At 34.7% G+C, this 25,367-nt stretch overlaps 2 protein-coding genes and 1 long non-coding RNA gene across 4 annotated transcripts in view; 2 read left to right on the top strand and 1 right to left on the bottom strand.

Moving 5' to 3' along the window:
• Positions 1-2,802, top strand: part of LOC149610375 (ATP-binding cassette sub-family G member 8) — a 59,733-nt gene extending 56,931 nt beyond the window's left edge. Inside the window, exons 9-12 of the mRNA XM_089859181.1 lie at positions 172-355; positions 414-622; positions 685-761; positions 1,438-2,802. Coding sequence (XP_089715307.1) covers positions 172-355; positions 414-622; positions 685-761; positions 1,438-2,079 — 1,112 coding nt within the window. The 3' untranslated portion in view covers positions 2,080-2,802. The remainder of the gene's footprint in view (positions 1-171; positions 356-413; positions 623-684; positions 762-1,437) is intronic.
• LOC149610373 (uncharacterized) overlaps positions 2,654-25,367 on the bottom strand; it is a 55,292-nt gene continuing 32,578 nt past the window's right edge. Inside the window, exon 3 of the mRNA XM_089859207.1 lies at positions 2,654-4,709. Within this exon, the coding sequence (XP_089715333.1) occupies positions 4,104-4,709 (606 nt within the window). The 3' untranslated portion in view covers positions 2,654-4,103. The remainder of the gene's footprint in view (positions 4,710-25,367) is intronic.
• LOC149610374 (uncharacterized) lies at positions 11,058-11,772 on the top strand. Of its 2 annotated transcripts, XR_016376554.1 has the most exons (3): positions 11,058-11,174; positions 11,252-11,544; positions 11,647-11,772. It is a non-coding gene; the product is annotated as an uncharacterized LOC149610374 (long non-coding RNA). The 2 variants fall into 2 exon arrangements; XR_016376553.1 differs by having other exon boundaries at positions 11,252-11,772.

Raw genomic sequence — 25,367 nt, 5'->3', positions numbered from 1 at the left:
TCGTCACTATATTACTCACCTAGAATGTGAAATATCAAAACTTAATTGTCCCTTTAATTGTAATATCATAACAGACCTATGATAAAAGCCAAAGCTAAGCGTAACCCAAGTGGTTACAAATTTTGAATATTGCTTTTTGTTTACTAAACTATTTACCTACAATGTTCTTAGTTGATTTGGTAACCCTGGACAATCTGTCTTCGGAAGCCATGTTGGAATCCAGTCAAAGGGTTGAAAATCTCGTAGACATATTCCGTCGTCGTCAAGAAGCCTTGTCCGATCCTGGACCACCGGGTCAACCACCTTCCGGTTTCAAAACTGCCAATTTTTTCACTCAAATTTTGGCATTGTGGATGTAAGCGAAATTGCTAAGACGTAATTTAGACCGAGGTTAAAATTCAACCCCTTTTCAGACGTGTTCTTATTTATATGTTCCCGTTTAACATCATTGGCTTCGTGGGAGACGCTATCTTGGCTGCCATGATGTCAGTCTTGGTTGGAGCCATCTTTTGGAATGTTAGGTTGGGTCGCGAACAGGAGCATGTCAACGATAAGTTCGGGTTCTATTACGCGCTCATGGCCATTGCAGTTTGGCCCTTTTTGCTCAGAATAGTTGCCAAAGGTAGGTTTTTGACAAGTTAAAACTCAATTCCTCTTCTAACAAATTGTAAATATATTTTTTAGTGTGGAGAGAGAAAAGTATAGTGTACAAAGATATACGAGAAGGGCTGTATGGAAAAGCAGCCTATCTCTTCAGTAAAGTAAGAAATACGACAACAATATTTTAATGCACATATTTACAAGTTCAGTTGAAACTGCAAATATTTAGACATTAAGGGCATGGCAAAGGGCAACCATTGTGTTCCTAATATTCTTTAGGGTTCTCGTAAAACATAAACATACCCAGTCCCAGTGTGCGTGGCGGGGACGTTTCTAAATTACTTATCTTTCAATTGCTCCAAAAAATAGACCTTTCCATTAATTCCAGTAGAGAAGCAAACACAAATTTTTTGGGTTATTTCCCTCGCGTCAAGAAGCACCGCTAGAGGTAGTGTGAGTCAGTTAGCCTCCCGAGTATAGGCTGGCGTTGCCTCTTGGTTGGTGCGAGGGAAATAACCAACATGGCGGTTCCATCCCCTGTGCGTTGGTTTCTCTTCAACTAATTGATGGATCCAGGCAAGGAGGGCTACCATTTTTTTAATATATGCATAAGTGACTTCAATGTCGCACAATATATTTTTGGTGAAACTCTAGTCAAATGCCAGTCGTTGAAAAAATAGAGTTATAAAGTTCCCAATAAATTTGTTATGTTTTAAGACTGCACGTGGCCCATCCCTACCTATAGGCAATAAGTGACGTCATTGTTACACCATAGATTTGGCGAACTTATAGTCAAATTCCATATACGTTACTTAATTTTAAATTTCTTGATTACAGGCGGTGTACAGTTTACCGGTTTCGGCAGCCCTGATCGTTGCGTATGTCGTCCCAGCGTACTCCATGGCTGGATTGGAAAGTTCATCCAGCTCAGCGCAAGTCCGTTCGTATGGCATCTACATCGGTTACATGTTACTTTACATGTTCTGCCTACGAGCTGTGGCTTGTACCTCGGCCTGGTTGTGTTCATCGCGTCACTTAGCCGCCGTTTTAGCCGGCTTCGTCCTGACTATAGTCTTCCTTTCCTCCGGATACGCTGTACATCTCAAAGACCTGTCTTTGATACTGTTCTGGACCCAATGGGTCTCACCTGCAAGATGGATAGGGGAACAATTGATGAACTACGAATTCCACGAACGATACGAATACATTTTCGAAGGGGAGGGCAAGTACTATTGTAGTCACAACCCAGTGGTTCAACAGGATACGGCCATCTTGGTTAGGGCAGAGTGCGGAATCAAGCAAGATCCAGATGCTCTGAAGTATTTCGGATTCAGAGACGATTGGTCCACTTGGCAACCGTTGGTCATTACCTTCGCGTTTTTGTTGACCTCGATGGCGATTGGTTGGGGCTCTTTCATACTCTCCACACCAGCTGCCAGAAAGAAGCGACCAATCAGAGGCCGTTTCGCCAAAATTTGAATTCTTCCGTAAAGGATTTAAAATATGTAAATATATATATTTTTAACAGTTAAATATAAATACTTACCATTAACGGAATTATCTTTGCTGAAATTTCAAATTTAAGATGTTCCCTATTGAGAGTGTATAATAAATGTACTTACAAACATTATAAATCAATTCATAAATAGAGAAATTAAATCTAATGTAGGTATTTAAGTAAAACAATAGTAACTATATACGCGTGTTCAGTTTCTAACATTCTTGTTAATGTTTACAAATTCAGTGTATAATTTTCATCTCAAAAATCACTACCTATATAATACAATTAAAATTAATGTAATTTTAACATTTAAATACTTAAATATATATATCTATAAATGGCGCATCGAAATTTGTGCCAAAAATGTTGTGTAATAAATATTAGAAATTAAAAATTTAGAAACAAATTAAGTTTTGTTTAGGCTATAGTCGGAAATGAATCAAGACTAAATTCTTTCTATGGAGCTTATAATTGTGTACCACTGCGCCATAAAGTTTTTAGTAGTACCATTTCAGACTTCCTATAAAAATAATCAAAAAAACATAATCAAAATTAATATGGACAAATATTTTCTTTATTTTTTTATACAAATGTAATAAACACATCGTTTTGTTTGTTTTTAGGTCTTTATATATAAGTACTAAAAATATTTTTGCTATTGTAATTTTTTTGTGGGATTAAAAAATTTATTACATTTTTTATTTTGTATTTGCATTTTAATTAATTAGTATAGCAATTAATGTTTATCGTGTGGGCAGTGTAAGGCAAAAGATAATAGTATTTTTTTTTTAATTTTCGCCCAATAATTAAGATGAGATTAGTTCTGTTTACAGCTTAATTAAAACGAGCGATTAAAATTGGCTAAAAATTAGTTATTGAATTATTGACTAGCGACGTCGGAACACGTTTCACGCACAAACACACGGATAAACACATTGTTAATATCGCGATAATTAAAGAAAACGTCCATTTAAACGAGAGAGGGATTAAATTTAAGTGTTAAATAAATATACACATTTATTTAAGTGTTTTTTGTTTGTTGTAGAGATAAGGGATTAAGCCCAAGTTAAGATGGCAAAAAATTTTATATACATCATAGTTTTGATATAGTGTCTGGAGATAAAGGGTTATCGGAACCTACAATACGTTCCTAGTAGAAGAAATATATCAATTAAAAGTTATTATAACCTAAATTAGGTTCAGGTGTAGGAATAATATAATATATATACAGAGGAGAGTGTTTGTTGTAAATAATTTTTTAAAGGACCTTATAATATCTAAATTTATACCGAATATATATGGAAAGTGCCAATTATGTATACAGAGTGTTTCTGATAAGTCTGACATAAATTAAGGGTCTTGTCCTTAAGTGCACGATTTTGAGCCGAAAATGTAACTTTTATCTCCATTTTGCCACAAGGGACACTGTTTTCCAGTTAAGATTGGTTGGAGTATTTTACGGATGACCCCTTAAATTTAATTAAGAAACTGATTTAGACAATGATTTCTAATTTAATTAAGGGGTCATCCCTAAAACACCCATCAAATCATAACTCCAAAACAGTGACCCAGACGCCAAAATGGAGATAGAAGTTACATTTTCGACTCAAAATTGATTTCCTAAAGAACAAACATCCCCCTTAATTTATGGTAGACTTATCAGAAACACCCTGTACATAGAAAGTGCCAACAATGTATATATATAAACAAAATTTAAATGGTGTGAAAATTTGGAAGCCTTGTACTAGAACCCGCAACCTTAGAAGCTTGGTAAAGTTTTTCGTTTTAGTTCTAATTCTGAGGTTGGATTCTAATATAATATACATTTCAAAGTGATAATGAAACGGTTTTGAAATTTTTGATTTCTGATAAGTAATTAATTCGAATAATTTAAAGAAAAATATTTAAATTTAAACGGTTAGTTTTAGAAAAGGCAAACCATATCATTACCACTTTAAAATGATTTGACTTAATTAAACTTAACGCTTATTTAAAACCACTCCTAAACAAATATTTCGTGATCGGAATCGGAATGCGCTCCTTGCAAATGAATTCCCGAATCGTAGGAATCAAAATCATCTCTTTTCCAATTTAATGTCGCTTGAGAATGGGCCCTTCTCCTTAACAAAGGCATGGCGACAATTTTGCCACTGGAAGTACTGTGACAACGTAGGCACAAGTTGGAACTGGACGATCTGGGCCTTCCTTCATCGTGGCTACCATGATGTCTATGGTGTTGGTGGCAAATATTGGCTCCACCATTCCTCATACTGGATGGCAAGGCAGGTCTTCTGGAATTACCCTGATGATGGTTACCCATGTTCTTAACGTTGTTCATGTTGTTGTTCCGGGAATATTGACTAGAACACGACGAAGATAATGTTGAAGCCGGGGATGGTGTTGTGGCTGACGTATCCGGATCTGATAACGATTCCAAACTCGGGCTTCGACTTCCGGCGTCGAATTCATCTTCATCTTCTTCGTCTTCATCGTCTTCTAATTGACTCAGTTCCAAATTACGTTTCTGTTGTTCCCTTAATTCCACAATGGAATCATTCAGGGACAGTAATTGCCGGAAGAGGTCGTTGTCCTGAGCGATAAGAGAAGTCTGTCAAAGAAAAATAAGGAAAATTGCATTATTATTAATGGTATAATAAAATGTTGTCGATGTGTGTATGCATGTAACTCTTATCATGTCAATTGATAATATTCATCCGATACTTTTTCCTTCAGGGTATTTGAACAATTTTCTTTTCTAAAGTGGCTGCCTAGGTTTAAGGATGCAATTACTACTTAGTATCTTTTTACACGATGTGAAATGTTCACGTAAGTAAAACGCGGATGGTAAATTGAGCGTTGAAGAGAGTGATAAGAATGCGGGAAAAATAATCGTGGGCCGATTTCGGTGATTTGTAACTGATTTTTTATTGAAGGGAAGTTGAATTGTTGATGGTAAGAACATGGAAGTAAGTATATTATTTAACTCGGGATATTTATATTACTTCTCGGGTCGCCATTTTAAAAGTTGGCTGAAAATCGAACCCTAATACCCATAAAGCCAGCCTATAGGATAAAGGGAACCTGTGTTTTGAATATCAGTGAAATAAGATATGTTATATAATTTTGTCACTGGTTACTGAGAACTGGTCATGAAGTGACGTAGTTCATAGATTCTGTTAAAGCGATGCCTGGTGACTGGGGCGCTGTCAAAGGCTTAGTACAGACTAAATAGGAAGATGGACTGCAAAACTAACCGAGTGTAGTCAACTCTCGCTTGTCGTTCGCGAACTAGCTCGACCTGTAAGTCTCTAGCATTACGAAGTATAGGAAGTGTCACATTTATGGAAAATCAATCAAGGCATTCCATAAAGGTTTCTACAATTCTGGCCGCCATTTTACAAGATGGCCGTGAATTAAAAAACATTTCTTAGAGAGTCCCTGCAAATTTACAGTTTCCTAAGTAAAGCAGTTTGGGCTGAACGTTGATTATCAGTCAGTCAGTCAGTCAGTCAGTCAGGACTTAAAGATATAAAATCATCTTTCAATAATTATTTCACCGTATCTTTAAAAATATACCGCATCTATAGTATGCTATAACCCAAAGTTTCTTATTACAAATTACCTTAGGGGCATTTTAAATATTTGGGGAGTAAAACATGAGAAGTTAAAAGGTGAATTAAAAAAAAACTAAACCCTTTTTTTCTTAATAAGGTATAATATCAAAATGGACAGGATAAATAATAAAAATTTTAATTTTAGAGTGCAAACCGACAAGAAAATAATGACGAATTAGGAAAGGCAAAAAAAATCTTTCGAGGAAATCGTATTTTTCCTTAAACTTAATTTATTAAAGAGCAAATTACCCAACCACTAAGTATACGTATCTTTCCTCAAGCGTAAAATGTTGTTGATCTTCAAGTTTAAACCGCGCATAATTTTAATAAAAAAGAAAATAGACAACATTAAAATTCGCATAAGATAAAAAAGAGAACCACTTTCTTAGAGTTTAAGAAAATTTGGTAATCGCATCCTTGAATTGAATTATTTTTTTTTATAAAATTACTAAAGTTTTTAAATGAAAGTTAAATGGGAATAAAAAATGGTTTGACCCAAATTAGACCAGTGATACATCATAAGAATAATAAGTACATCCCACGCGTTTAAACTCGAATCATTCGATTAAAATTAAATAGAAGGATGACGAAAACGCGAATAAATTGCCTTTTAATTCATTGTACACGGACATGTTTTATATTTTGGGATCAACATTTAACCCAGAAATGATTAAACACCACCACCCCAAGCTTAACCTTCAAAAATTACACGTTTTTACGTACGATCTCTTACTTACTTGCGACATCTTAACGAATCGAAGTTTAGTTATAGGGGCAAGAAGTGATATCTAGTTTTCTAGGGAGAAGGTATAAATTCGCCACATTTCTAGCTTTATCTCCAGCAGTCCAAACGTAGGTCCGGAGTTAATCCCCGCCTCTAAATTACAAACAGCATCTCATTGGTTCTTGAAAACTCACGTCAGCGCGACGTGAATGACGAAAATTGCGTATTTTCCGACTGACAAGAGGCGAAATAGCCCGGCCTCCTTTTACGTCCCCCTTGTATTTTGAAGGGGGACTGGGACTATGGCGCGCGAATACTTAGGCATCTTAAAACTTCTCCCTAGTAAACTAGATATCACTTCTTGTTAGGGGTGAAATTCAAAAAGCCTTCCAGATATTTATTAAGAATTTTGCCCCTTTTACTAAAGGGAGATTAGGACTGAATTCTGTGATTATTGTTACCCTTGATCTATTGTTTTCAATGTCATTCAATGATATGTAACTTGGGGAGTTGTTAGTTTGTGATTTGATTGGCTAAGATAAGGCGTCTCGTAAATCGTAATCGCACCAAGAGAATTCCACGTGAGGTTTTTCATGGAACTGATCCGCTTTACATATATGCTAATACAGTGTAACAATTCTAAAGTTGACCTGGCCTATTTCGGACTATTTATCTTACGGTTGACCCTAGCGTGAGCCACCTCTTTAAAGGGGGACTGGTATGAATACAATTAAATATTATGGTATGAATACAATTAAATGTTTCTGTTCTTGCTTGCGCGTAGAAACAAATTAAATTGACAATGTAAAAACAAAACAAACGTTCAGGGTGTTCTACAAAGGGTGGTTGGACCGAGGTAAAGCGATTTTGAGTCAAAAATGTTCTGTGAAACTTTGCCTTAAAGGCCACAGTTCACAAGTTATGATTGGAAGGTTTTACGGATGACCCCTTAACTAAGTTGGCATTACCTTTCAGTTTCTTACTTAAAGGGGTCATTCCTGAAACACTTCAATGTCCATAACTTAAAAACGGGTGTTCCTTAGCCCAAAATCTCATAGAAGTTACTCAAAATCGTACAGAGGCAACTGTACTTCGGTTCTGGTTCTACCACCCTTTATCGAACACAATGAATTTTACCCTCCCTTTAACCTTATTAAAACTGTATAATGGCAACGCGAAAGAGGCCCTACAGTCGCCGAATATATGATATTGTTAAAGATCATGGTTTCTAGAATCTAGCAAGGCGGCATGCATTCCATTTGGTGCCGTGTCAAGGTATCGGTAACTAACATTATTATAGTGGCGGGCTCCAATTATATCGAATTTCGTAACCATCTCGTTACACCCAAAAGAACAATGTGGTTGGAGATAAAATATAAAAAATATTTCTACTGCTACAAGCCAGCTATAGGATTTAATAATAATTTAAGTCGAATACCCGAGTTCTTTACCGAGGAGATCATTATTTTGTCGCTTCAGGCAAGGTCATACCCAATCTAGGGTTTTTTTGGTACCGTACCTACGAGAATCATAACCCTCCTGTCTTTCAAGGAGTACATTATCTTATTTTTTTTTACAGAACAGTTTGTGTTATAAAAGGGGTGGAGCTATATTGATATTGTGCAGACGTGTGTTGCCAGTCGTTTGTGAATGTAATTCAACCGCTATTTACAACAGGCTGAAAAGTTTGTAGTATTCTGTTCGATTCAGTTCCGTTCATTTCCAGGCCCTAGATGTTCTAATAACAAATTACTGGCAGCCCTGAAGCGCCGTTAAAGTTAAGAAACGGGGAAGTACATTTCTCGAGCCCCTTTAGTGCACAGTATTCATTTTGTGGAAGGTATTCTGAACTCCATATTTGGTATGTGAACCGGTGAACTCATTTATCGAAACTTAACAGCGAAAGTGGTTATAACAGATCTTAATAGACCCTTTCGACGTAAAAGGGGGGGTTGGCGACCCTGCTACTAGGAGGTTATCCATTGCAATCTCTGCCCACTCCCAGGATTCAAAAATATAAAAAAAGTCTATAGCCAAGAAGAGAGATGGAAGGCAGAGATTTACCCCCGCGTCTTTCCCTCTTATTTCCACCGAAACAGTGCATTATCGTATAAGCCCTAACTCCTTGGAAAATGTTTGTTATTGAGGCTCATAGTTTGTACCAACTAAATAGTTTTTAAGCCGACAGACCACAAGTACACTGATTTTGTAATGATTAAGCAGACGCTTACCGAGATAATTCACTTTTTATATTACCTCCATACCGAAGGAATTTTATTATTAAGAAATGGAATGCCAAGAATAGGAGAGCTCTCATAGCAACCGTTGGCAATCCATTATTTTAGTTATTTTAAATAAGTGAAGTCTAAAAGAACAAAACCAATTTAACTTGAAAGATTTATAGGGAAATATTTTACTGAATATATTATAGCCTAGAAGGATAACATTTTGGCCTTTATCCAAATAACGGGTTTTCATAGACATTAAAGATAACGGTTTTCTAATATATTCCTCTATGGAATAAGAAATAATATTAATAAGCATATTGCGTGCACATTTTCCCGTTATAAAATTCTGACTATTAAATAACGATCTGAAGCATTTCTACGTTTATCTAAGGATTTCTAACCATCAAATTGAGAAGTACAAAATGTTATTCAAATTTAAAGGTATACGCCATGCAAGATAGAATTTTTTTAATCGAAAGAGCGTATAAAATAATGAATGTTATCAATTGGAACCATCTTTCTAAATGCAATATTAAAGAAGATACAAGCAATTAAGTTTCCGTATTGGATGGCACTACGCGTTAGGCTACTCCGCGAAGCACTGCCGAGTACCCCTATTGGACGAATCCGTCACGTTGTACTAGGCATCCAATAGAGGTACTCCCCAGTACTTCGCGGAGAAGCCTAACGCGTAGTGTTCATGAAGGAAACTTAATTGCTCGTATCTTTTTTAATATTGTAGATAGAAACATGGTCCCAATTGAAATATTCATTATTTTATACTCTCTTTCGGTTAAAAAAGACAAAATTCAAGCTCAAAGTAACCCTTGAAGCATTTTCTTATTATAATTTGATCTCATCTAACTCAAGAAAAGTACTTTCTTATCTTTTTTCTTCAAAATACTGAAGAGGTATATTTTTAATTTCAATTAGATACTTCATTATTTTTGATATATATTTTTCTTTTGATATATCGGTCAAAACGTGAGGAATTTTGACCCCTCGATACGTAGGCATATTACACTATAATTAAAGTGAAGTACTTGCTAAGTATTTACGGATAATATGAATTTATTTCGCCCAAAAAACATATTTTCGTGTGTACCCTGCATTATAAAGTTCAATATACGCCCCGGGTATTTAGCGGGTAATGAATTCTGGGAAGTACCTTTAGTTAAACCACCCTTACTTCTAACTGCCATACTTAAAGAGATAGTCACAGATGTGGGTTGAGAAGAGATATTTTGACGCTAAAGAAGGTATTCACCGGGATTTGACCCCTATATAGTTAAGACAAAAACACAATTCTTTACTTCGAACACGACAAAGACTAACGAATGTCAAGGGTTTTAAAGCAAGAGCCGAGTGTTTTTTGGTACTTCCCTATTTTTGAAATTCGTATGAACCCTGTACAAACTACAATATACAGGGTGTTTCTGATAAGTCTACCATGAAGTAAATGGTGTATTCTAAGGGTCGAACTGAGTGGAAAGTGTATATCGAAGAACATACGGCGTCTACAACATTTAGTTACGGAGATATGGAAAACCAAATATTGATTGGCCCCCAAAACGAGGAAATGGTCACATATTTGGAAATTATTGAAATTGTTTCACGCTGGCCAATTCGTAGTGGCATATAGTGTTTTAAGGCTCACCCAGTAAAAGAGTTTCGAGTTAAGGTACCTTATATTCAATATACTCTTTGTGGTCACCTCAAGGACAAGTAGAGGGCGGCCAATCAATGTTTGGAGCCCATACTGTTCCATAAATAAATGTTGTTGACAGCCATGCATGTCCTTTGACACTTTCAACACAGTATGATCCAAAGAACACACCCTTAAATCTATGACAGACTTACCAGGACAGTTCCCAAGAAGGTGCAGCACATACTGTTCCGTAAATAAATGTTGTAGACCCCCAAGCATGTTCTTTGACACTTCCCACTCAGTTTGATCCAAAAAACACACCCTTAAATTTATGGCAGACTTATCAGGACAGTCCCCAAGAATGTGCCCTATTCACGATTAAAACTATCTGAAACTTACACGGCTACCACTTTAAGCTAAATTGCTATACTTTTTCTGGGCGCGAACTTGACGCAATCAATAGATCAGAAAATGATAATGCATATACGGGGCCTTAATATTTAACATCGCCTAGTTTCGCGCCTTAATGTATTCGACAAAAAAAAAAAAAGAAAGAAAAGGCCCCGTGGCTCGTTAAACCACATTCTATCCGGTCTTGACTTGACACTTATCTTCAAAGTTCAATCAAATTCTAGCCATCCGGGCTGTAGAAAAAGCCCCCTTAAAAACCATTAGTCATTTAGTCAATTTATACAGCGTTTTATCATTATAATAAAAAACCTAAGAACTTATAGTTCTAAATGGAAATCGCTGATCCAAAGTATAAAATTCACTTTAGATAAACGCTTGATTGGTTACAACCAGTAACGATCTCGAAAGGGTTTCTATTACGTGGTAACAATTATTTTCTTTCTCTGAGGTAAGATGTAAACGCATTAGATATAACCTGATTTAAGAGTGTCAATTAAGTTTTTAAGATACGTTCCATCCATTTAGTATGACAATACCTAACCTTCGTAATGCTAGAGACTTACAGCTCGAGATAACTAGTTCGAGAACGACAAGCGAAAATTGACTACACTCAGTTTTGAGGGACTCCATCTTCCTATTTAGTCTAAGCCTTTGACAGCAGCTCACCAGGCGTCGCTTTACCTCGAATCTATGACCTACGTCACTTCAAGACAAGCTCCAGTTTGTAACCAGTGGCAAACTTATTGAACATACCTTATCAACTTATGGCTGAATCTAATTTGATAAAATAAGGAGTGGGGGAGATAAGAAATTTTCAGGTGAGAATGAACTAGTTACTTTCCTGGCCGCCATTTTTCAAGATGGCCCCTGATTAAAGTAACATTTTGCAGTCTAAACACTCTAATCTTTTGAAATTTAAGGATTACGGTGGTTGTCGTGAAATTGGCAAAGTAAGAAATCTAAAGAACATTATCTGTCTCAATGAGTCCTTTGTTTATTGTAAGTTGTTTCATAATGAAAACCACAATAAACGTTTTCATTTAAACAATTTCCTTGTATCAAGCACTTCAATTTCCCTTTCGATATTGATTAAATATTGAAAATGTCAGATAGAGTTTAAAAATAATAATGGCGTAACTTCTTAAGCCTAACCTTCAACCGAAAACAAAAAAAATATTGGGATTTCTAATTTTTAAAATGTGGGTGTTACGATTTTTATCACCGACAACTGGATTTTCCAGATGCATTTTGATAATGCCAACATTTTTCCAGGGCGAACTGGTTGTTTTATCCTTACATACCCGTTATTTACGCAAAACTAATTTACAAGTACATGTATTAACAACAAATGCAAAGTCTAATATAAAAAGCAAATTGGATATTTCCCGAAATGTGGCAGTCAAATTTGAAATGCATTGGTTTTTCTAGACAAATGATATTTATATTTTCAAACTTTTCTTAGAACATCTGACCAAAGTTCAGGAAGACAATTACCTAGGCTAGAATGGCATTTCAAAATATCACACTAGCGCATCAGGAATGTGTCATATTTGTCACGTAATTTAAATATATTGTAAGAAGTAAACATTCCTATATGTAGTAAACAAGTCAACAACGGAAACTTGAGTATTTGGTATCAGGTTAACAATAAAAAAATAATAATAAGAAAAAATAGCGCCACACGCTGCGATTTGAAATATATTGTACAAACCAAAACTACTTACTATAGGCGTAATGAGTCTGCTGGGAAATCACGCGTAACGATTGGCCTTGCGCCGACGCGGTAATACAACTCATCCTTTACGCCAAAAAAAAACTGTCTTTTCTATTCAAGATATAAGTCGAAAACGAATAATAATAATGCTCGTTTTCAGATGACCTTTTAACCATTCCTTCTCTTTACGTGATCAACAAAAAGTTTCCCTTTTAAAGATATCTTTTGAAATTTTAGAGAAATATTAACTCGCCCTGATGTCACGCTAAAGTGAGCCAAGTGACTGACGAGACCATAGACCATTTCGATGTAACTAAGGGGGAAAGAAACGGGGGTGAAACTCTGCCCTCCATCTCGCTTTTCGCGCCTGCGCTGTAGTCTTTTCCTATTATGAGAGTGCGCGAAGAAGGCAATGTATCAACCCCCTTGTATGTCTGGATACCGAGGGTTGCCTACCCCTTTAACTTGTATGTCCCAAAAGTGAGGGTTGTCTACCCCACATTTTACGCCGAAAAGGTCTATTGGATCAACCAGGACTGTGGCTAATCGAGACGCCAGTACTTAGTTGAACCTTAACTAAATAAGAGATTTAAGAAACTTTAAATCCACGCAAAGTTCACGCGTTTATTTAAGTTTGCTTTTAGGAACATGTAATTAGGTCGTCTTCATAAGTTTAAATAACATATTATGTATGTACAATTTTCTTTTCAAAAGTAAGGAAAGAAATTAAATTATGTTATTTAACAGCAAACTATTTGAGTTTTAGGTAAATTTAAAAATTAAAAATCACGATTTATTCAAGAATGGATAATTAGAATTAATTATACTTGAATTGAGTAAATAGAAAAGGTATTTAAGATATAATTAAAACGCTAAAACAAGCGAGTTAACTAGGCTTAACAAGTCAACTCATGAAAAACTGGAGATTTATATAAAATTATTCAGAATCAGAAACACCCTGTATTGTATTTGAAACAAAGAATAAAGATAGAAATTGTTTCAAATAATGATGTAATGCGTTATCATTCGTTAATAACGATGTTGTTAGCGCCGTTTGAATCTCTTAATGGGGGATAAAACCTACTAAAACAAAATAACATTAAAATCATTAAAACAATAACATTGTACATCATTATTTGAATTAATTTCTATCATTTTTTGAAACATCAATACAGGATGCTTCTGAAAGGTTAAAAAATTTTGAGTCGAAAATGTTCCATGACATTTTGCCCTAAGGTGGCCCTTAGATCAACATGTCATACAACACTTTTAACTAAAAGCCGCCCAAAGAACACGTCCCATAATATCTCACAGATCTTTCAAAACACACCATAGCTATATACTACACCGATTGTTATTATTTACAAAGTTGTTAGAGTTTTTTTTTAGTTTTAATTTATTAAATTTATTCGTAGGTAATTAACACGAGAAACAAGTATGTAAAGTCTTGTAATTAATTCGAAAAAACAACTTGACTCTAAAAATTAAAAATTTACAAAATTCCAAGGGTAGCAATTAGTGGAATTCCTTCAAAATCAGGCGTCGAAAAAAGTCGTTAACATCGATAAGATGTTCTTGAAATGAAAAAATACAAAAATGAAAAAGAAAAAGAAAAAGAAAGAGTAAAACTTAATTACGTATTCGTTTTCGGGTCGATTTCCAATTTCAACGAAATCATTAAAATATAATTAATAGCTATCTTGATTGTGTTTATCGACAAGTTTCCCTTTTTTATTATTATATTTTAATCACCATCTACCCACGAACCTTTCTAATAAGCTGAAAGAACAAAACAGATATTCTGTCCCCTAACTGTTTCCTTTCAAGGTAACGACTAACTAACCTTAATATTTAATTGTTCCCTCAAAATATGATTACATTTTCTTTTTTACAAAATAAAATTCATTCTAACTTTCTTATGGTTAGCGTGAATTCAGCAAAAAGAAAAAAATCTATTACGAAATGAACTAGAGTTAGATAAAGTATTGGTCAAAACCTGCGCCTTAACAATCTCATTAAAACAGTTGGTTTTTGGGGTCAAACCAAGTCACTCAAAGGCTATATAATTTTTTCATTCATTGGGCTCATTAAACACTAATTGACATACACAAATTTCTTTTGTTGCACATCAATATCCTCTTTTCAAATGGTCTGGTGATGTAGTATAGTCTACTTGATATAGGGTCAAGGCTTAACATCCGGTATGCAGATCCAAAGACGCTAGATAGGGCTTCAAGTTAACAGTCCTGCACCAAAGCCCTTACTGTTGAAGACGTATCTAACGTGCTTGGATCAAACATAAGACTGTTTTTCAAATAGCCAGGTGACGTATTATCGTCTGCTTGATTTAGGGTCAAGGCTTAACATCCGGTATGTAGATCCAAAGACGCTATATAGGACTTCAAAGTTGCCAGTCCTGTACCAAATTTGGTCCGTATTGTTGAAGACATCTTTGGATCAAAAATTAGACTATTTTACAAACGACATTTGAAAACGGTCTATTTAAAATGCTCATAATTGTTAGGTCACGTTTCACGAAAAGTAATTCAGTTTCACGTGCCCTTTAAAATTAACACGTGAAGTGAAAAAAAATTAAAGCTTGTGTCTCGGACTGATGCTTTTCACAAACCGAATAATATGAAGGTGAAGGTGTTGTCCTCGTCGAGGGGTCTGGTTGGTAGCGTGACCACCACGTCCACTTCACCCCAAAGCCACAAGAAACTTACGCTAGATCGACGGCCCGGAACGGAAGTACAAATACATTCAACCGGAAACACTTAGCAGCTTTTTATTTCTAAGGTTAGCAAAAAAAGGACTTTTCTCCAAAAAAAAATTCAGAGAAAGGTAACGAGACGTGTCAATTTCTTGTGTTTTTTAAAAGAAAAATTAACTCAAAGAATTGATATTATTACATTTAAGAGTGTTGAATTAACAGTGTACATGTTGTTTTAATTCACTGTGTCTACTAGCAGCCGACATTTTAAAAGTTTAACCCCAAAAGGCTTAGGATGCTACGTACGAACCAGTCTTTTAACTATTAGTGAAATCGGTTGAAACGCGCAATCAACGTTATTAAAATATTGAGGATTGTTTACATTCTAGGCCACCATTTTTGAAGATGGCCGCCGATTGGAGAAACCCTTTCATTAGGCGTTTCTATTCTACTACTTAACAGATAAAGCTGTTTGAGCTAGGCGTTGATTATCAGTCAATCAGTACTTTTACTTAAATTACACACTTGTTACAACAAGAACACATACAGCTAACAGGAATCATTGTGTAGCAATGCATTTTCTCGACGTATCTAGGACTGCGAATTTTGTGGGAAGAGCTAGACTAATCATTATATATGACAAATTTTTCTTAGCAAATAATCTATCCCGTTGCCTGTTACACCTTGCGCTTGTCTATTACCTCTCCTTGCTAACAACCAAAGAAACACAGAGAGAGTCAGAATTTTGACTTGTGACGGATAGTAAGTTCTCAAGCCCGGCCCACAAAACCCACATAGAAATTAACCTAGGATTTATAAGGGCACAATAATTCCTGAAACTAACTAACGCACACTCTTTTTCAGTTTACTATTCATGAAAGGTACAAATAAACTCTAGTTGCTCGCAAGTTTCCTGAAATTTTCCATAAATTGTTCCTATACCTATATCACTTAAATTATATTAACTATTTATAGAGTTTTTAAGTGATCGTTGTTACGTGTTTTATGGGTTAGTATTGGTATTCTTTTCCGACCGTCGAGTTTTTTCCCCTATTGGTTTTTTTAACCAACGACGTATTTGTAATACGTTTTAAAAGTTCGAATGATTTAACCAAGTCACTGAAGCGATCAACAACTTAAGAAATTGGTTTAAAAATATACAATTTTTTATAAAACCTATAAAGCTCTTTTGTATTAAAGGAAATTATAAAGAAGCGAGAAAAACTTGAACTTTAAAAAAGGTTGTTTTATATAATAAATAAATTTTTTGGTAAATTTCAGTATGGGAGGAAATTCGCTTAGAATGGCGTAAACATTGAACAGAAAAAAATGAGGGTTAGTGTCTTTTAGAATGAAAAAAGTTAATTTTAGATTAAATTGGAGTGGGCAAAATTGACTAGAAATCAAAAGAGTAATTTGTAGGTTACTGTACATACAAGTTTTGTACATTTGTATATAGTATTTTTTATTTATTTATTGAACTGTCAATAATCGTTATTTATAACGGGATTTTAATTTAAATTAAATCGGAATTAACTCATTATTAAAAGCTTCCCGGAACCACGTATTTGCTAAGACTAATTGGTTTGACTTATTGAACGGTATTATTAATTTAATAATTGAAATTAGCTGAAGATTTGAGGCAATTTCAATGCATTCCATAAGCCAAATTATACAGGGTGTTTCTGATAAGTCTGACATAAATTAAGGGGGATGTTCTTTGAGAGATTTTGAGTCGAAAATGTAATTTCTATGATATTTTGACGTCAGGGCCACTGTTTTCGAGTTATTATTGAAGTATTTTAAGGATGACACCTTAAATTTCATTAAAAAACTGAAAGACAATCATTTCTAATTTAATTAAGGGGTCATCCCTAAAACACTCAAAAAAGTGACACGGACGACAAAATGTCATAGAAATTACATTTTCAACATTTTCCCAAATAACATCCCCTTAATTTATGGCAAACTTATCAGAAACACCCTGTATATCCAAAAATTTATTGTAATTTTGAACTTAACATTTTTCAAAAACACTGCCACAAAATTTCCAAGCCTTATTATTTAGTCTGACATATTTATCAAAAAATAGGTTTAAATTTTGAACTTGATGCCATTCAATGTTTACACCTGAATGAAGAAGTCATATTCTAGACCATACTGGTTCCTGTTTGAATACAATACCTAAGCCTACTTTTCAAGGGGTCAAGATTACATAAATTAAACTATATACTTCGAGTCCGTGGCTATAGTGACCGACCCGGATTTTAAAGCAACGTTTAAATAAAGTAGGCTTAATATTATTAAATTTAAAATCATATAGACTTAGATTAAATTACCCTAGATACAGGAAACGTATCTAGTAACGCGTAGTTCGTTTAAAACTAGTTACCCTTGTATAACAATAGATAATCTTTGTTTGGACTAGAGATATCAAAAAGGAATATCTAAAAGACGCGACCAAGAAAGAAAGAGAGAGACAATCAAAACGGTACTTCACGAGATATCCATTACGACCAACAACGAATCCGGTGTCAAAAGCCATCCTCTGTATTCAAGTAGCACCCCCAATTTGCTCTAAATTTGATTAAAGTTATAGTATATTGGTGTTGCTACTACATTAAAACAGGTTAAGTTAATTAACAATGGAGAAAACTACGAGTGAAACAGAATATGAAGCACAATAGGCTAAGGTCTTTATTACCTTACTAATGGTAAAATTTAGTCTCTTATATTTTGAAGTTGACACACGTCGAAAAACATTGGATCAAAATATTAAAGAAGTTCAGGTGACATAATATTATGCCAGGGATAGATTTAATTTTAGAAGTAGGAATGGAGAACGGTTAGTGTTTACTTCAGCCCGACTCATAGCACAGTATAGAGCCCCTCCCTCCAACACCTAACGGAAATTTTAAATGATCTTATTGGCTCACTTCAACTACGTTTTGATGACGTTGCTGACGGGGACGGCGAAAAATACGCAATTGCTTTTTATCTCTTTCGCCATGACCCGACTCTTCTTTCATACCCCCTCCGTCCCATGGAAGGGGGTCCGGGACTTTGACGTGCACCCACATTACTCTGTTCTCCATTCCTACTCCTAAAATAAAATCTATCCTTGGTTATAACTTAAAGAACGGTGTTTTTCTGAATATCTCTTAATACAAAATAATTAGTATTTAATTAAATCTTAAAAACGAGGACTACTGTGCCGCCATTGGTTTAGTGTCGTGCAAATCGCATGAATCTGAAAACTATGTACACTCAACACCCTTAGGTAGTTTAAGTCTTCCATGAGAAATGACAATTGGATAATAGTTTTCTACGCCATTCTTTTCGCTAAGTTTTACCATATTTGTAAACAACCTACACCTAAGTTGGAGCCTTTTAACACCTCGAAACAAGTTAAAAAGGACCATATAAGAAATACGTAGGAGAATTAAGGACACGTTTTATATTATAATAATATCACTAAAGACAATTTCATCTGTCACAATTTCGCACCGCGTGTTCAAAAGGAAACGTGATGTTTGAATGTTATGAAAAATTGTAAGAGAAAACGTTACTTCTTTTTTTAAACAAACAAATTAACGAATAGTGTCGGCAGATTTCCGGCTGTGACCGTGTTAAGGGCTAAGGCGCGTTAACACGTGATGACGTGAGGCCCGTGACTATAGTTTAACAAAAAAAAAAATGTCTTCGGGGAGATCGGGACTCTGATGGAATTAGGCCAAGGGCGATTTAAAGCTATAGGTTGGACTTTTTTAATATAAAAAGAAAAATATGAAAAAACTTTTATATAAAATATGATTTTTGTAAAAAGTGGCGCACGGAATGTAAAACGAATCGAAGGCCCGTTTTTGGGTTTTATTATGAAATGATAATAGAAATCATCCGTGAATAATGCGCAGTTTTACGCGCACCTGGTGGTAAAATAAACGTACCCAATTTTAATCCTTTTCCCCCATTATATTTATAAAATATTTTCAAAAGTTATTTTACAAGTTTAAAAATTATTACCGGTTAGAAAAGCGATAATTCATATTAAATTTAACTTTGTTTAATTCAAATTTACTAAAAGGACCTTGAATACCTTATAACGCACGCTATGGAATTCAATTTCCGTCTCAAACTATCCTACAATAACTAACAAAAGGTTTTAGAAACAAAAGGGAGGTTAAAAATCTATCATTTTGACGATTGACCGATCTACTTTGAATTTGTGGGCCGGACAGCAAAATGTGATGATGTGACTGAACATTTTTGACTCAAAATGGCCCTAAGAACATCCCCCTTCATTTATGGCAGACTTATCAGTAACACCCTGTATGTATTGTCAAAATTAAGGTTTAGGACCTGCTAAATAAGAACACGCGGTAAATTGTTCAGTCACATCTTTCTCGAAGTAGCATCAAGAAGTGATATCTAGTTTATTAGGGATAAATTCGCCACATTTCAAGCTTTATCTCTAGTTCAAATGTAAGTCCGGAGTTAAACACCGCCTCTAAATTACAACCCGCATCTCATTGGTTCTCGAAACCTCACGTCAGCGCGACGCGAATGACGAAAATTACGTATTTTCCGACTGAGGAGAGGCGAAATAGCCCGGCCTCCTTTTACGTCCCCCCTTGTATTTCGAAAGGGGACTAGGACTATGGAGCGCAAATACTTAAGCATCTTCTACCTTCTCCCTAATAAACTAGATATCACTTCTTGGTAGCATATTACAAAGAATAAGAAGCGTCGCACTTGTGGCCACAACATTTCTTATATACTTATACGCTTACACTTAAATTGTTATTTTTTCTTATAGTAACATTTATAATTTTTATTTGTTAATAATAAAAAAAGGTAAAAAGTACCTTAACCTTAACTATCAAAAGAAACAATTTTGAATAGGAAAAAAAATAAAATAATAATAATAAAATTATGGTTAACGCCCAATAAAAACCCGGTGGGAGAAGGTTAAAGTTTTTTCTTCTTTAAATATTAAAAAAAGTAGTGAAAATTTAAGGTGGATATAAAGAATTAAATTAATTGCTTGTAAAAAAGAAAAAAAACCCAAGCTCTTCGGATGTTCCCGCCATATTTCCATCATATTCTTTGTTGAAAAAGTACATTTAACTTTTTCAAGATTTATTTGTAAGAAATTGTAGTGAATGAATAGAAGATATGCAGTGAAATACACGAAATTTAGTTTTTTAGAAACTCATTTAGGGGTAAAAAGATAATGATTCGATGGCTGAATATGACCCCCACGCTTTATAGTAGGTAGAAAACTTAATGGGTTATCGCTTAATTCTACCTTCGTTAGTTTCGTAGTCAATCTTGCGTTTAAAATTAATTAGAATCTAGGATAACAACTCTCTCCGCGGCCGTCTCGTTAAAGGACTTGTCCAATAAATTATAAACAATTTTTAGAATACATAGTTTTCAGGCTAGGAGGATTGATACCATTTACACCAAGGAGGCCTGGCTACTTGGTATTGCACTTTGTTCGCCAACTATCCTGGCCTCCTGTTGTAAATGGTATCAGCCCTCCTAGTTCTGAATAACAGAGACCAAAAACGCCAAAATCTGTCTATAGTAGATGCTTATTAATGGTCAATATGAACTAATTTGTATATTACATGCATGGACTTGGCAGTATTACGTCATGCAACGTCACGGTAACTTCCACCAGGAGGAGTGGTTTAAATACCTTTCATTCTGTAAAAAAGCATACCATAATGGCGCTGGGGTGGACCTAAGCTAGAATTTCCAAGTCCCTATTGTTCATGGTTCTAAGTACTGATCATTAAATGAATTATTTGCTGAGAAAAAAACATATAGGAGGAAAGACAGCCATCTTGGCTTATTTACCTCTTGCCAAGAAGCTCCGCTAGAGGCATACAGTGCGAGTCGGCTAGCCTTAAGTGTGTAGTGAACTCGGGCGCCGTCTGGCGTTGCTTTTAGACGCGAGGGATTTAACCTAAGAGGCGGTCTCTCATATGCGTTGGTTTCTCTTCAAGTATTTATTGGAATTGCCTATTTATTGACTAATTTCGATGTAATTGGTGTCATATTGAAGTTCAAATTAAGCTCGACTAACATCTTTTATTACTTAAAAATCAGTATAGTTTTCATAAGACTTATCCTTCAAATAAAACTAAATACTTCAGAGAAAGTTGTATGCAGGAGGAAAAAAACTGAAATAAAAATTACGCGGCCATTCAATTGTTTGAAAGAAGGGATATTCTTGATTTATTTCCCCTTTTATTTAAATTATCATGATTACCTTCTCTCGAAACGCAGCGAATACGTGTAATTATAAAACGTCAAACTTTAATTGTAATATTTTCGGTTTAATTAAAAAAAATCATATTTATCCTTGAAATGTTTCTCTCTACAACCGAAGAAAACTAGTTTTTGTTATGCATATCTAATCTCTATCGATGAAGATTAATTTTAATATTTAACCATAAACGTACGTGTTTTGACGTTTTGAAACTAATCGGGAATTTTAAAAATTAATTTGAATAATTTTTCTCGCGGTACTAAATAACTAGTTTAAGTATGCAATTATTGAAAAATGAAGGGTGAAATTTCTAATTTATTTTTTCTAAAAAGTAAGTTTTTACCCAGTGAATTAATGTGGTATTTTAAGTTTAGTGAAACTTAATTTAACTTGGGTGTTTTTTTAATTTTTTGACCCTTATAGGGTTGAAGGTTAGGATTAGTTTTTGGAATTTTGCTTTTACTAAATAACTACGCTCATAAGTTACTAATAACTAAAGGATTTTGTTTACAAAGTTAGGCCTAACGACCTGTTTGGAAACAAATCCAAGTTTTTTATTGATTGATTATATTTAAATTATAAAAAAATCTAAGTTATTTCAATTCAATAAAAAATTAGAACCAAATCGATTTGAATTCAATACGTCAATATCGTTCAGGAGCAAATTGCAAGCAAAACTTAAACACTATGTTCTTCATGATGGTGTTTAAAAATAATTCTAAACAGTTCTTGAACGCAAGAATGGGTCTGGTTTAATTGAATATATACCTTCCAATTTTATCAACGTTATTTTTAAAGCGCAATGCACATATTTAAAACGCCACTTAAGAAATATAAGAGCTCTTAATTTCAAAATGAAAACGTCCAAAACAATTTATTAATAATAACTTAATTCAGAATATGAAAAATCATATTGTTCAACGGTACTAAAAAAAGGTTTATCCAATTCTGATCTGTCAGACTATTCGATGTACTGTACCTCTCAAAGTTCGGCATGCCACTTAACATACAAGTGCTTACCATCAGCCATCTCTTTCATTAAATTTCTTAAGTACTTATATCGAGTTTTATCAAAAACTATCTTTAATAAGAAACACTCCTAAATTTTTAAATGAAACTTTAGCCTAGCAGCCACCAATAATAAATACCGTATGCATATATTTTCGACGAATTTCTCGGAAGTTTAAAGAAAACAAAACAGAATTTAGGTTACCCAGTAATCAGTTAAGTGTTTGCTCATTTAGCGAAATTTTAAACCTTTCTTAGATTTCTTTGTCGAGAGAGAGAGAGAGAGAAAGTGTTACTTGGGCTATCCCCTTCTAAAACTAGTTTTCGACCGTTATTTCAGAAATATATTATCAGGGCGTATTGAAGTATTCGAAGTTGTTACAGTAACTTTGGCTAAATGTACTGAACGAAATTTACACTGTTCTTGAAAGGTATTTATGTTCTGGTAAGGAAAATACACACGATCCACGCCATTTTCATTAAAGGAAAACACATGTTCTCGAAAGAAAAATACACCATCTATATTAATAACGTAGATCACGTATTGACCTTTCAAGAACACAGTGTCCGCAGATAGCTAGACCTTACCACGTCACCAACCAGATTAAACTCAAACAAACCAACCTGGTTGCTATGGCAGTAGCCTGAAAACGGGAGGAGCCCACACGTAAATAAAAGGAATTCGTACATGAATGTTTTGAAACTCTGCACATTGTCTCATACAGGATATGAGACAATGTGCAGAGTAGGGACGCAAAGGCTCAAATATGCCAAACCCCTTCTAAGAACCTTCGTTGGTATATTTTGTCAGGTCACAAGGATTGATGATACGGAAACCCATTCCTTTAAACACCTTAAGTTACCAAATCAACAAATAATTTGATAGGTTTGGTTTAATCTACTTCGTGTTATTCCACATTCGTAATATTAGGAAACAGGCCCAAATATTTTCCACCTAGCAGTAAAAGAAAGCCAGACAATATCACAAATGTACGACACTACACTATATCCTAACTGGCATATCCAGTTATGTATAGAAGAAAATAAAAAGGTTACCGCTTTTTCTTGGAGAACTGTTGTACTCGTGGCGAGTGTAAATTAATATTCAGTTGGCATGAGGGCATAATGGGCGGAATCATTAGAAGAGGCGCGCCACTTTAATTCTACCACTATTGTCGGCGAGAGCTATGGAAGTAAAAGTGTAAGGTTTTATCTGAAGAAGTGTATACACTACGTAAATTACCCTTTCCATTCTTTCTTCACGTTACAATAATTTCAAAGGGTGTTACGCGTTATAGGGGTTTGTAATATAAGAATTGACATCATTTATAATAGCTGGCATGGCATGTTCAGAAGAAGGCCTTGGACGACCTTGGTATAACGCTTGAAATTATAATTTGGTTCGCGTCTGTGTTAAAACGCTAAGAAGCCATTTTCACTTTTAAAAAAATTATTTTAAGCGCGTTATGTCACTGCTATTTTGTAGTGAACACTGTACTTTCTCACCATCCATAATTAGGCGCGAAAAAATGTGTTATTACTGCATTTACAAAAGTCTAGAGTCTGCTTCAAACTCAACTAATTTGGTAAAAAACCAGGATCTCTCAACACTTCGACAACCATAACTTTCCGCGAAAAACTGTTTTTCTGCAAACGTATAGAGCCTGCTTCAGACTCAACTAAATGAGTTGAAACATGGACTTCGTCCACCCATAACGTTCCGGGCAAAGGTTGCGTTATTGCTACAAATACCTCGAGCCTGCTTCAGACTCAAGTAAATGAATAAAAACCTGGATCTCTCAACTCTTTATCCACCCATAATAAATTGTGTTATTACCGCTAACTTCTAGAGCCTTCTTCAGACCCAACTAAAAGAGTTAAAACTCTGATCTGAACTTTCGCTCTACTCAGAAGTTTATAGGCAAATAATTGCCTTATTGCTACAAACATCTAGAGCCTGCTTCAGACTAGACTAAATAAGTTAAAACCTGGATCTGAACTTTTCGTTCACCCATAATTTTTCACCAAAAAAAAAATGTGTTACTTCTACAAACATCAATAGTCTGCTTCAGACTGAACTAAATTATTAAAAACAGATCAGCCTCCAATATCGATCTGAGGTCTTAACAGTGGCGTACATTGCTTCAATAATATTTTACCAAAAAAGATAGTGGAAAGAAGAACGAAAACGAGCAATAACATAAACGAAAGTGACGAATAAGGCAATCGATCGAAAGCGCTATTCGTTTTTAGAAGTTTAACGTAGAAAATATTTACATTTTTATACTAACAAATAACCTAATCATAATTCTACTTAAATACGACAAAGATAAACCAAATAATACGGTATAAAAACAGACGCATCCGTTTTTACAACAATAACCCTAATTTATCTGAATGATAAAAAAAACATCCTCTTCCACCCAGAAAAGTAAACATACAATACGTAATAATAATACTGTATAGGCTCTTTACATATAGTTTTTTTTCTGGTATTTAGACCTACCAGCACGCGAATAAATTAAACAGTCCCTTCTCTAAGGTACATTAACATCAACATTAAACTCCACGGCACGCGCCATCATCCCATGTAATGTAGAGAGTACACAAAATCCCCAAAACGGGCGGGACAGATTCCAAAACGTCAAAAATATATATCTTCTTCCTTTCAGCCATAAATTGTTGTATTTTTAAAAGGTATATTATGAGGGAGGCCACTATATATATTTTTATATTTTAAGTAATCACAGAAGTTAATTAATTGAAGTTTAAAGTTCTAAAAAGAGGGGTGCTGATATTTAAGATGGAACATCCATTATGTTGACAACAAAGACGTTAGATAGGGCTTCAAAGTTACCAGTCCGCATTGTTTGAAGTTTTATCTGACGTCTTTGGATCCACATGTTAATGTCTTAAGAAAACTAAG

This window comes from Phalangium opilio, unplaced genomic scaffold, assembly GCF_054372755.1.
Source record: "Phalangium opilio isolate 3A_F unplaced genomic scaffold, DU_Popi_V2 ptg000329l_1, whole genome shotgun sequence".
Classification (NCBI taxonomy): domain Eukaryota; kingdom Metazoa; phylum Arthropoda; class Arachnida; order Opiliones; family Phalangiidae; genus Phalangium; species Phalangium opilio.
The sequence above is the reverse complement of the archived record's forward strand: the minus strand, read 5'-3'. Positions and strand labels throughout refer to the sequence as shown.